The 14,153-nt window shown below is 38.9% G+C and overlaps 1 protein-coding gene across 1 annotated transcript; it reads right to left on the bottom strand.

Annotated features, from left to right (window-relative positions):
• Positions 1–5,382: 5,382 nt before the first annotated feature.
• Positions 5,383–5,784, bottom strand: LOC149169634 (uncharacterized). The gene has a single exon (XM_089425275.1). It carries the CDS (start codon positions 5,782–5,784, stop codon positions 5,383–5,385), a length of 402 nt encoding a protein of 133 aa, XP_089281401.1.
• Between the last annotated feature and the right edge of the window lie 8,369 nt (positions 5,785–14,153).

Genomic DNA, 14,153 nt, shown 5'->3' with positions numbered 1-14,153 from the left:
CCACTTCTCCAATTCTTCAATAAAAAATGTTGAATTCAATGGCTCCTCAAGTTTTAACTAAGTTTTTTGTATTACTTTTACAGTGACAATTTCAACAATTTCTTGAAGCATTTTTTCATACCCTTTATCCACCAGTTGCACTATTTCAATTTTTGGTTCTTGTGTGACAACAACATTGTCGATAGGTTCTTATGGAGCAACAACCAGTTTTATTTCAGTTTCTCTATTTCAACTACTGGTTCTTATGTAATAGTAGAATCACAAACAGGTTCTTGTGGAATACCACATTGTTTTTCTCCATTCCGCTATGCTTCAAATGTTGGTTCTTGTGTAACAACAACATCTTCAACAGGTTCTTATGGAACAACAATTTGGAATTCTTCATCTTTCTCTCCAACTTGAATTTCAACCAAAATAGTGGTTGCCCTTTCATAATCTACTTCTTCCAACACTTGCTTACATTCGTCACATAATCTAAGTGGCATTACTTTTTCCACTTCTACTAGGGTTTCTAATCCATTTTGTTTTCTAGACTAAATCTTCCCTTCAACCATGGTAAGTTATTTCCTTAAATTCTCATTTTCCTCCTTCAATTTATTAATTTGTTAAATAAGGAGGTCAATTTCAAACTTACCTAGTAAAGATACATCTTCTTGTTCCTTTTTTAGCTCCTCCTCTTTTTGTTGTTCCTTAGGTTCCTTTGATTCATGTGGAACAACATGAACTTCAAGTGTTGGGGTATGTTCATTTACAAATTCTTCTTATTTTTCTTTCATTTTGTTGTCCCTCAGACTCCTTTGGTTTTGTTGTATCAATACATTCCTCAAATATTGGGGTAGCTGATGGTGTAACAGTTACGCGCACTCTCTTCTTGGGATTCTTTCCACCCAAAGGCCTATTCAATTTACTCTTTTTCACTGCAGTTTGTATAGGAGTATATTTCTCAAATACTTCCTTAGATTCCCTGGGCATTTTTGTTTCAGGAACCCCTGCTTCAGCTGATGTTGTTCCAAGTGCCCATGTTTCAGTAGTCTCTACCTCAGAACCTTATTCCTCAGTAGGGCATTCATAATAACTATCCTCGGATTGTCCATTGGATATATCCACAGGTTCTTTAGTGCATGCTCTTTTTCCTTCAGCAAATGTACCAGTAGATGTTCTTACGGAACTCCATCTCTTAGGGTTTCTATGACGGGGTCTAAGAGGTGTAACAACTCTTCTTTGTCTAGGAAGTATAGCTGCTCTACTTTGTTTGGGAGGTGTAACTACTCTATCTTCTAGTGTTGTTTCAACACTTACCTCTTCTTTTTCACTTTCACTTTCCTCTGTTTCAGTAGCTGGTGTGTGTGACTTTGCCAATAAACAAATCCATGTGCTTCCCTGTTGTTGCAGTGAATGAATTATAATTAACTTGATGAGTGCATGGTTGGTTAAGCAAGTCTTCAGATGTTTTTCCATATGCATCGCCTCTACCATATGTTGTAAAGATTTTAGCAAATAATAGAGAAAATTTATTAGTTGTCCATTACAAAGATGTGCCAATAACTAAATATTGTAATTGAATATTGTCCCAAAACATCCATCCCAAGTAATGAACTTCTGGAATAAAAAATCCACATAATCCCAAGGGTGAGGAAGGGATGTTCTATCAATACCTCTCTCCTTGCTCCTTACTTCCTCTCTTGGTTGTAAAAATGTTGCCCTAGATGTTAGAATTGTTATTTTCCTAGAAAACCATCGAGCCTCTGTCTGAGGTAAACCTGTCACCCTAGTAATTATGTCCTATGTAAAAACAATTTTGAATCCTCTAACCTTTGAATGCCACTCTTGCAGAATTCCATAACAATTTGTTCGTTGAAACCTTGCAGCTTATCAAAGTAGACTAACTACCCTGAATTCCTAAATATTTCTAGGGCTTCTAGATGGTGTACATAGAAATTATGATGTTGATTTTCAACTGCTTATGAAGTTTTAATCAAAATCATAAGACACAAACCTACTCTACTGCTTTGCGGACATTAACTCCCAATTTAGAACAAAAAATTTAGACATGCAATAAGAAATCGCACACATGCAAATAGTATTTTTCTTGGGAAAGAAATCTACTAAAAACCTTAATGCCTGCTTGCGTTAATATGATGAATAGAGATGTATTGCAATTTCTTTTCTCAAATGAACACAACCTGCAAGTGCATAACATATATCTCTGCTCACTAAAAGGCTTTGACCTAGACTTAGTAAAATTTTGCCTCTACTTGAACTCTTATTTCCTTGAATTTTTCCTTGAGAAATTAGGCCCCTATTATTTAGGGAATTTCTCAAAAATGGATTGTACAATTCATTAGGTCGATCATCAAATTGCATGAAACACTTGTACACTCAAAACTAGTCTACAACTAATGTTACACTACCTTGGAATCTCCACCAAGCCTAGGGAACTCGAATTCTCTGCATGCACTAACTATTTTGGGTTGATTGATCAGTTAACTGGATGATCACTAAGTTTGACTGAAGTCCCACTACTTAACTGACCTTCCACTAGTTCCACCAAGAAGAACTATTTTAACTGCAAACAAACTTAGATAACTGACCTTGATTGCTAGAAATTAGTAATCACACATGCTTAACTGAGCTCTAACTCCTCCAAATCTAATTTACTAAGTAAACTGGGTGACACAAGCCATGTCACACAAGTTAACTGCATCCAAGTTGTCTGTTGATGTGGAAACTCAAATTTTCTCAATTTAATCAAAGCAAAATCAACTTGAGAATTTCTTGTTGCATTTTTCAACACTCTCTCTCAACAAGAAAAACATTATCAACCACCCCTATCCTGCACCTGTGGAACTCAAACTTCCCTCTTAACAAGGCCTTTTTCAAAAAGTTAGTATCTTGTTCCTCTTTTGGAATGTACTACAACAACATTATCTGCCTCTGCATACAACCCTGTAAATGGTGATATCAGATATCTATATACTTGGATCGATCGTGAAAAACATGGTTCTCAGAGAGCTTGATGTAACTCTGATTATCACAGTAGATCATAGTTGGATCCATCATTTGACCAAATAATCCAACAAGTATATTTCTCATCTATATCGTCTCACATGTTGCCTGACTTGTAGCCATGTATTCTACTTTTTTCAAGCTAAGCGCCATAGATCTTTGCTTTCTACTATACCAGGAAACCGCTGCGGACCCAACACTGAAAATTCCACATGATGTACTCTTTCGGTCTATTGGACTCCCTGCCCAATCTACATCTGTGAAGCCACAAATATTCACTTCCTTTGTCCATATGTACCATAGTCCAAACTGGGTAGTGCCTCTCGGGTACTATAAAACATGCTTAGTTGCCCTCCAAAATATTTTGGTTGGCCTAACCATAGCTTGGATCGGTTGGTTGGCTGCATAACACATATCTAGTCATATTTTCATAATAAGTGAACCTACTAGTTGTCGATAAATGGTAGCATCCACTTCTTCACATGAAGTGGCATCCTCCTTCCTCTAGTTGGTGGCTTAGGTGTCTCCATGGGTTTGCAACTCTCCATGTGGAATCTTTGTAATATCTCAATTGCATACTTGCCATGAGAGACAAACAATTGCCCATCACCTTGCCATACTTCCAATTCAGGGAAGTGGTGCGTGAGACCCATGTCCTTAATTTCAAATTCCCTTGCAAGGTCCTCCTTGCAAGATCTAATAAGATACTCACACTAGTTAAAATCAAGTCATCGACATATAAGACAATAATCAACAATTTACCTTCTACCAAGATATGATAGAGGTTTGCATCTGCTTCACTTTTGGTGAAGCCCAAACTAGTGAGATAACTATCAATCCCGGTGTACCAAGCACATAGTGCTTGTTTGACACCATACAACACTCGCTTGAGTCTGCACACATGAGGCTCCTGGTCAAAAGTATCAAATCATTATGGTATCTTGATGTACACCTCCTCCTCAATAAATCCATTGAGGAATGTTGTTTTTACATCCATCTAGTCGATCTTCCACCCCATCTGCGTAGTCATAGCAAGAATTGATCTAATGGATGAGTGCCTTGCTACAAGAGAAAAGGTTTCCTCATAGTCAATCCCTCCAACTTGAGAGTACCCCTTGGCCACAAATATGGCCTTGTAATTCTTTATTCTTATGTATGTTGCGTTATTTAACTTGAATATCCATCATGAACCAACAACTAATTTATCTGTTGGTCTTAGAACCATTTCCCAAACACTGTTCTTTACAATGGATTCGTATTCCTCCACCATTACATCAACCCAAATAGGTTTCTCTACTGCTTCCTCAAAAGAGGATGGCTCAGTCTCTACAAGCTTAGTCATTAGATCCATGGAGCCAGTGTATCGATCTGGTGACCTTCTCTACCTGCACAAATTTGAAGGAGCACCCACATTGTCCCTCGCATCCCGCCAAGTCTCTCAACTTCCGTGGTTATTTTTCTACCTTCTTTAGATGGTTTTTCTTGAGTGGTTGTATCCACTCTCTGCTCCTCAATTTGTGGCTTCTCCATAACTTATTGAGGCTCCTCCTTTGGAGCTAAAATCTCCTCCTTCGGTGGGATTTGAAGCTCCCTCTCAAGAGAGCACCGCATCACTTTCTCCTCATCAATTTTTACATCCCTTTGCACAACTGTCATTCTGAGGGAAGGAAAGTACACACGGTAGTTGTGGGTAATTTCTTTGTAACCCACAAATACCCCTAAATATGTTGTCGGATCAAGCTTCTTCCTTGATTCTTTGGAGACATGGCAGTATACAGAGGCTCCAAAAATCCTGAAAGGTGACACATCTGACTTTCTCCCTGAGAAAGACTCCTCTAGTGTAGTCATGCCCAGAATCCGATAAGGATTCCGATTTTGTAAATAGACTATTGTGTTGCATGCCTCGGCCCACAAGTGCAAAGGTAGGCCTTGGTCATGCAACATCACCCTCGCTTCTCCCACAATGCTACAATTCTTTCTTTCAGCCACCCCATTCTGTTGTGGGTTGTGGGGTGCTTTGAACTCTCTTCGAATGCTTGCTTTTGCACATAAATTTTTAAATTCATTCAACACATACTCACCTCCATTATCACTTCGGGTAGCCTTCACCTTCTTGTCAGTTTCTTTCTCAACCAATTCTTTGAGTTCTATGAACTTGGAGAATGTTTCATCTTTCTTCCGCATGAAGAAGATCCAACACTTCTGTGAGAAGTCATCAATAAAAATGACAAAATATTTGTGTCTGGAAATGGAGGTTGTCAAGAAAGGTCCACAAACATCAGAGTGGATCCTTTCTAGGAATGCATGCACTTTGATGTCCCAATCATGGAATGTGGATTTTGTGTACTTCCCCAAAGTACATCTTTTGCATACATCTTATTTCTCAAGTGCTCCTTTGGGGAGACCTGTGGTTATCTGTTGCAAAAGCTTTAGGGTGCCACAATGCAAATGGCCAAGTCTTTTATGCCAAAGTTCACCAACATCATGGCTCTGCACCTTCTCCGCCTTAGCGCTTAATGCAGCATAATCCTCCACATCTAGCTTATACATGTTCTTCACATGAACCCCGATATGCTTCTCTTGTCCCGTGGTTATATTTCTCAAGAATGACTTTCCTTTGTTGAAGACCGCATCATAACCACAGTATTCCAAAACTGCAATAGAGACAAGATTTTTCTTTAGGCCCGGAATGAACATGACATTTTTTAGCTTCAGGGGGGGAGCCCGAGTCCCTCTGAAAGGTGACAGTACCAACATTGATCGCACTATACCTTCCATCATCCCCCATCTTGATTTGCATCTGCAAGTATTTTTCCTCCAGGTCCTTGAAAAAATATATACACCCTATCATATAGAACGATGCCCCTGAGTCTAAGTACCACACACTTCCCATCACTGTGTTGGCCTTGCATGCAATGAGGGTAAATTCAAGCTCGAACTGTGAAGCCAAGGCTTCACCTATTGCTCCTCTTGAGGTCATCTTTCTTGCCCTTTTGTGTGGACACTTCTTGCAACATTTGTCTTGATTTATTCTAGCAATCCATTATCATCCAATAACACCTCCATGCGATCCTTCCATGCAATAAAATTAGAGGTTCCTTCCAAGGCATACTCTATTCTTAGTCCATTGAAGGCCATCTTCTGAGCTCTGAAGAAATCCTGTTGCACTGAGCTCCAAAATCGAACCTTCTGAGAAACAACTTCGAATTCCTGCTCTAATGTGAATCCTTCTCAGATATTATGTAGAAATCAGGATGTATATTTTCAACTGCTCATGAAGTTTTAATCAAAATCACAAGGAAAAAACCTACTCTACTTCTCTGCAGACATTAATTCACAATATAGAACAAAAATGTTAAACTTGTAATAATAAATCACATACATGCAAATAGTATTTTTCCTGGGGAAAATAATATACTAAAAACCCCAGTGCCTGCTTGCATTAATCTGATTAATAGAGATGTATTACAATTTCTTTTCTCAACCGAGCACAACCTGCAAGTGCATAACCTATCTCTCTTCTCACTGAAAGGTTCTAACCTAGACTTAGTCAAATTTTGACTCCGCTTGAGCTCCTATTTCCTTGCGTTGTTCCTTGAGGAATTAGGCCCTTATTATTTAGGAATTTCTCCAAAATGGATTGCGCAATTCCTTAGGTTGATCATCTGACTACATGCAACACGTGTACACTCAAAACGAGTCTATAATTGATATTACACTACCTTCGAATCTCCACCAATCGTGGGGAACTTGAATTCTCTACATGCACTAGCTATTTTGGGTTTATTGATCAGTTAACTAGATTATCACAGAGTTTGACTAAATTCTCACTGCTTAAATGACCTTCCACTAGTTCCTCCAAAAGTTAGAACTATTCTAACTTAAAACAACCTTATATAATTGACCTTGATTGCTACAAATTAGCAATCACACAAAATTATTGAGTAAATTACTGAGTAAATTGGGTGATACAAGCCATGTCACACAAGTTAACTACATCCAAGTTGTCTGTTAATGTGGAAATTTGAATTTTCTCAATTTAATATAGGCAAAATCAAATTGAGAATTTCCTGTTGCATTTTTCAACAGTGCATCAACACATCAAAGGATTCTGGTTCATGATGGACTGCCACTCCTCCCATGGATGTTTAAGAGATTGTTAATTCTTAGAACTGCTCAGAGGTTGTTACAAGGTTGAACTTGGTACATGAAAACACTTGCTAGGGTAGAGAATATCAATCGAATGAAAATTGGCAATGGGTGGGGAATAATTAAGGTTACCCTTTCATTGAATACATGTTTTTCATCATAAATTACAACTACCAATAATGATTTCTAAGTAGTCACATTGATTTTCATAAATGACAGTAGGAGTAACGACGATAATGGGTAATTAGTGAATTAGGATAAGTGTATTATGTGTCATCCAAATGGTAATTACCGAATTGGGGTACAGTCATAGTGTATCGTACAATAGATATGGTACACTCCTCCCCCTAACTTAATTACAAAATCTGTCATCGACATGTGTAACAAAAAAAAGTCATATCATCCCTTAAATCCAAATCCTACAAGTAAATGAAAATAAAACATGCATGCCTTGGTTTACCGTTATGATGATGTGGAGTTGTACAAGGAAAGTAACTGGATCAATGTTGTACAATATTGTAGCAGCCCTCGTGAAAATTCCATGTAAAAGATAATAAAGGAAAAATAATAACCACGGTTAATGGGACATGTATTCCAAGCTAAATGTTGGGAAAAAGCATAGTGATGGGGACCATTGGTGATTGATTAATGGCTATGGAAATTGGAAAAGGAAATCGAAAAGGATTTGGGAAGGAAAAATGGCATTTTTGGCACATTTATTTATGAAAATAATGGAAATTAGGAGAAAAGGGAGGTGAAAGGTCACGGGCTGCATATGAGGAGGAAATTGAAGGAAAATAATGGAAAATGAAGAAAATAGAGACCACACTAATAAAAATGCTTATGAGGATCAGTACACAGACTTTTTTCAGTTCAGTTTTGGAGCTCTCTCTCTATTCTCTCTCTCTCATACTCTTGGACACTTAAAGTTTTCTTGGAGCACTCTTGGAGATTATGGCATGCTTGAAGCTTTGGAGCAAGAAGGAAAAGGAAGAGAAGGAAAGTGCAAGAGGACATTAGGATCAACAACTACAACGAGTTTTTCTTGTAGGTACCGAATTGCATGTTTTCCTCACTAGTTTTGCCATGCATGGCATATGCATGTGGTTAATTGGTCATGATTTGTCATTGGCATGGAGGATTGCCTGGATTGACAGTGGATTTGCATAGCCTTACCATATCTTGGATATCCATGGTGTTGTGGGTTCATTTTTTTGTTTTTTTTGGTTGGGTCTCATGTTTCCTTTAGCTTGGGTTGAGTTACTAGTTCCTAGAAGCCTTTGTTGGAAAAATGCTCCGGAAGCCCTGTAACAGCTTGGGTTGAGTTACTAGTCCTGGAAGCCTTGGTTGGACAAACACTGTGAATGCCCTTGGTGGGTTGAGTTACTAGTCCTGGAAGCCTTGGTTGGACAAACACTTTGGAAGCACAATGTTAATTGTGGGTTGAGTTTCTAGTCCTGGAAGCCTTGGTTGGAACAAACACTCTGGAGCCCTAGAAGGCTTGGGTAGAGACTAATCTTATGATGGTTTTGTGATGTCCGACCGTGAGGTGGAATCATTGTTTGATGGGTTGAGGTGGTTTGGCCTCTAGAAGCCTTGGATGGTTTGATTGATTTACGAGATCCAACATTCATTCTTGGAATATGGCACAGGGGTGACTGGATGAAGAGAGATTTGGCTCAGCCATATCTACGGCCAGGTGGTTCATGGAAGTCCCACAACTAGTTGTCCTTTGCATCATTAATATGAGGTTATTTCTCCTTGTTATTTCATGAGTATTATATTGGTTTATATGTGGATTATATGGTTTTTGTTTCCTTGGTATTTCTATTGTTATTATTCTATTTATGTACATGTATTATGATAATGGCTATGTATGGCTCTCATCATGTTTTTACTTTTAAATGAATGAACAATGTATCTATGGCCTAATGGATGAAATGGTAGCTAATGTGTTGAGGCATCAATGTTTCTTAGTGATTCTCAGATGAGTACGAGACCCCTATGCTTAGATATGTTGTTTAAACCTGTAGATTACATATTTGTGACATTATTGATGAAATGTTTGTCATGGCTAGTAGGGGTCCAATTAAGTGCTTGTTCAAGTAGTTGCATTTGTATCATTATTATGTTGTTATCTTTCAGTTTTGAAAGTGTCATTTAGTTATAGGTAGTGACTTGGGCTCTGGGCTTGAAAAAGTGGCTCAAATCCCAAAGACGTAGGCACAACATTGGGCAGAAAAGTCCCTAGACGCATGCATACCCATGTTGTTGGAGTGTCTGGAGCCTCCTAGATGCATGCTTTCCCATATCAAGGGAGAGTTTAGGGGTTTCATGGTATAAAAAATCAGTAGGACCTAGGGGCTGGTTACCTGAGTGGTTGGGATGGCTCCTGGGATTTATGTTGCTGATGTGGAAGATATGTATGGTGTGCTTCCATCGGTTCCACTTCCTTAACACATAGGGAGTTGAATCGTATCATAGTAACTTTTCGTCACATGTTTAACCTAATTAGCAGATTACTTGGGTAGATGTGGGAGGAGGGTGTTATAGAGAGTGGTATCAGAGCATGGTTCACCCCTTGGACTGGATGGGTTATGTGTTGGTCATGCATTCATGTTAGTTGCATATGTGTTTCTTGTGTTGTAAGACCATGTGCTTGTTGCATTTGTATGGTATGGGTTATGGTTGCAGTGAGGTCACCATGGGAAGTTGATGGTGTTGTTGTGGAGTGTGTCATCATGAGTGTATGGTTGATTATGCATTGTTTATGCACATTAGTATTCACATGTGGTCAAGTGTACAGTGATGTGGTGGTTGTTGTCATGCATGAGGTCATGGTATGTGTAGTTGATATGGTCATGCATTGATGATTGGACTCTAGCTAGAATGATGGTTATATGGTTATATGCTTATGTGTTATATTTCTATATGCTATCATGATTATGTTATACATGTATTATGTTGATTTGTTGATCTTTCAAACGAGGTGTCCTCCTCGAATTATCCTAAGGTACGTTGGTTTATTGTGATTTGGCTTAGCTGACATGATATACCTTGCATGAAGAATATCAAAGATGAATATAAATATGGTAGACTATAATTCCCGAGACGGTCCTTATATATTATATGAGAAACATGGTGTTGGGAACTCTTCTGATTTGGTAGACACACTGAGAAGCTTGAAGGCAAAAATAAGGACTTTTAAGGAAAACAATGACAAAATCATATAGGCACAGGAGAAACAAGAAAAGGTAAATGTAGTGATATTGTCAGAATTGTAGAGACAAGGGCCCCTTCGAATCAGCCATGAGAAGGAGGACAAAACTAATGGGGCATATGGCAGCAGGTCTCATGGTGGTCACAGGTTGGATAGAGATGACATGATCAAAGATGGAAGGTCCTCGGATGCTTCGGATAAGAGAGGTGATGGACGCAGGTACTATTCTAGTTCTGGTTCTCACAGGCATTATGATCGACATCGTTATCATCCTTACAGGAGGAGTGACAAGGGATATTTACCGGATGATTTTAAGAAAGAAAAGCCACCTACATTTGATGGAGAGATGAAGAAATCATAGGATGTAGAGGTATGGTTGCTTGGAATGAGGAAGTTCTTCAGGTTGCATGACTACTTAGAGAACATGAAAGCCAAAATAGCTACATTCAGTCTCAAAGGTAAAGAAAATATTTGGTGGGAATATGTGAAGAATGTCAAAGGTATTCATGAGGAAGACTTGACTTGGAATGAGTTTGAGAGACTATTAAAGAAGAAGTACCTATCAGAGAGATATTTTGATGATAGGAAAAATAATTCTATGAGCTAAAGATGGAAACGATGATAGATGAGCAGTACACTAGTAGGTTCTTGGAGCTATTGAGGTATGTGCCTTACCTTAAGGAGGAGAAGGCCAAGATTCAGAGATAAGGCAGGATTGAGTTTGATGGGCCTAGATCATTGGAGGAGGCCATCCAAAAGCTAAAGCATTGCTATGAACAATCGAAGTGCAGATTTAAGACTAAGTTGGATTAGAAGGGTAATGATAAGAATAAAGGAAAATGGGACAAGAAGCGAGCAAGACCTCAGGATATAGGTAATAAAGAGAATGCAACGCTGTTTAAGAAGTTAAATGCATCTGACAGAGGATAGGGACTTCGAGTTGTGGAGCAAAATAAGGATCTCATACGGTGATTGAGTTGTGGAGGAGAGCATCGTAGGAGAGATTGTCCATAGTATCAGGGTGGTAGACCACAAATCTACAGTGCTCAAGAGGCACAGACAGTGGGAGATGTTGGATAGAGTATTCCTAGGATCTATGCAGCACTAGATAATAGAAAGGAAGATCATTAGACATCTATCATTGAGATGGAAGATAAGGTTTATGATAAAGTTGTTTCTATCTTGATTGACCCTAGATCTAAATAGAGTTATGTTAATCATGACCTAGTAGATAAGTGTGGTTTGAATAAAGAAGTGCATGCAGAGTCTTGGTCAGTGTAGTTGGATACAGGTACCAAGAAGAGAGTTCATCATTGGGTAAGAGCTTGTGCATTTACTTTGAATGGTATGCCTACCTCAACACATTCGAACGTATTACCGTCAGGATCATATAGTATGTTGTTGGGCATGGATTGGTTGTACCTTCATAGAACCAAGGTGGATTGTTATGAAAAATCCATTGAGTGCTTGGATGATAATACAAAACAAAGAGTCTTGCAAGGTAAGAAGAAAGCAACATCAATTAGAATGGTGAAAACTATGCAGGCCAAGTGTAGTCACAGGAAAGGGTGTGTGTTATTTGCAATGCACATTTCTAGTGACAAAGGTAAGGAAGTTGAGGATGCAGATGTTTTAAGCAGGTACCCAGTTCTACAGTAGTTTCAGGATGTATTCCCTGTAGATATTTTAGAGTTTCCACCTCACAGGGAAGTAAAATTTTCCATTGAGTTGGTGCCAGGGGCAACTCCGGCATCAAAGGAAGGATGAGTACACCTGAGTTGGTAGAGTTGAAGCTGCATTTGAAGGAAATGCTTGACAAGGGATACATTAGGCCAAGTGTATCACCATGGGGCACACCAGTACTATTTGTGAAGAAGAAGGATGGTACTCTCAGGTTGTGCATTGACTACTGGCAGTTGAACAAAGTGATCATCAAGAATAAGTATTTGTTACTGAGGATTGATGACATGTTCGATCAGTTGGAGGGAGAAACAATGTTCTTGAATATTGATCTAAGATTCGGATATCATCAGGTACAAATTAAAGAGGAGGACATCTACAAGACAAATCTTCAGACCAGGTATGGGCATTATGAGTTCGTTGTAGTTCCATCTGGTTTAACTAATGCTCTAGCTACCTTTATGTGCTTAATTAATAGTGTGTTTCATTTGTATTTGGACAAGTTTGTTATTATGTTCATTGATTGGTATATTCTAAAAATGAAGAAGAGCATGTCGATCATTTAGCAACAGTGTTGATATTGTTGAGAGAGAATCAGTTTTATGTTAATCTTAGCAAGTGTAGTTTCTTTCAGACTGAGGTACACTACTTGGGACATGTGGTTTCCAAGGATGGCATAACAGTGGACCCAGAAAAGGTAAGACTTATCATGGAGTGGGTAGCTCCCAGGAATGTGGATGAGGTGAGATCTTTCACGAGGTTAGTAGGTTATTACAGGAGGTTCTTCAGTAACTTCTCACATATTTATTATCCTATCACATCATTGCAGAGGAAAGGTAAGAATTTTGAATGGACAGAGGAGTGTGCAGCCAATTTTGTGCAGCTCAAGCAGTTCTTGACACATGGACTAGTGTTAAATATTGCAGGTCCAAAGAAAGAGTTTGTAGTATGTACAGATGCTTGCAAGAGAGGACTTGGTGGAGTCCTTATGAAGGATGGATAGGTGGTATTCTATGAGTCATAGAAATTGAATGAGCATGAGCAGAACTACCTGACACATGATCTTGAGTTGGTGGTGATTATACAAGCATTGAAGATGTAGAGGCACTATATTATGGGTAGGAGGTTTGTATTGATGAGTGATCAAAGTGGTTTGCGGTATCTATTTGATCAACTGAATCCGAATGGTAGGCAGGCTCGGTGGTTGGCCACGATTAGTGAGTTTGAATTTGAGATCAGGTATATCAAAGCTAAAGAGAACAGGGTGGTAGATGCTCTTAGCAGGCAAATACCGGTAAATCACATAGCAGCTATGAGCTCCTATGGGACAAATTTATAGGATAGGATCTTGCAGGCAGGTCAGTAGGATGACAGGTATATGGAGATTGTGAACAGGTTGCAACAGAGTACAGGTACAAGTACAGGAGGTGGTGGTACAGGTATAGGTACAGGTAGTGGCACAGGTACATGTATAGGTACAGATGCAGGTGCGCAGGATGTGGACTATCGTCTCACGACAGATGGATTGGTTAGATTTAGGGACATGATATATATGCCAAATAAAAGTGAGCTCAAGAAGGTTATCTTGAGGGAGTTTCATGAAAAACCATATTCAAGTCACCAAGGATATCAAAATACATTAATAGTAGTGAAGAATTCTATTATTGGCCAAATTTGAAGAGAGAGACGTTGCAGATTTTGTGGCTAGGTGCTTGGTTTGTCAGCAGGTGAAGGTAGAGTGTAAGCATACAGGTGGACTACTACAACCGATTCCGATTCCAGAGTGGAAATGGGAGTTCATTTCCATGGACTTTATCACAAGTTTTCCGAAGACAATGAGACAACATGATTCCAACATGGTAGTGGTGGATAGGTTGATAAAGGTAGCACACTTCACTCCAGTGAAGTCTACATTCTTAGCGAGTGATGTAGCACATGTCTTTATCAGGTACATGGTCAATTTGCATGGAGTTCTGAAGAAGATTGTGTCAAACATGGATGCAAAGTTCACTTCCAAGTTTTGGAAGGAGTTATTTTCAGGTTTGGGCACAGAGTTGGCCTTCAGTACAGCTTATCATCTGCAAACAAATGGACAGAC

Source organism: Pinus tabuliformis, chromosome 4_2 (assembly GCF_031772625.1).
Source record: "Pinus tabuliformis cultivar Carrire ecotype Pingquan chromosome 4_2, CPIR1, whole genome shotgun sequence".
NCBI lineage: Eukaryota > Viridiplantae > Streptophyta > Pinopsida > Pinales > Pinaceae > Pinus > Pinus tabuliformis.
This window is presented reverse-complemented; position numbering and strand designations above follow the sequence as displayed.

Bases quoted from the DNA above. Each gene is read 5' to 3' on its own strand.
- LOC149169634 (XM_089425275.1), bottom strand. From the start codon at position 5,784: ATGGAAGGTATAGTGCGATCAATGTTGGTACTGTCACCTTTCAGAGGG.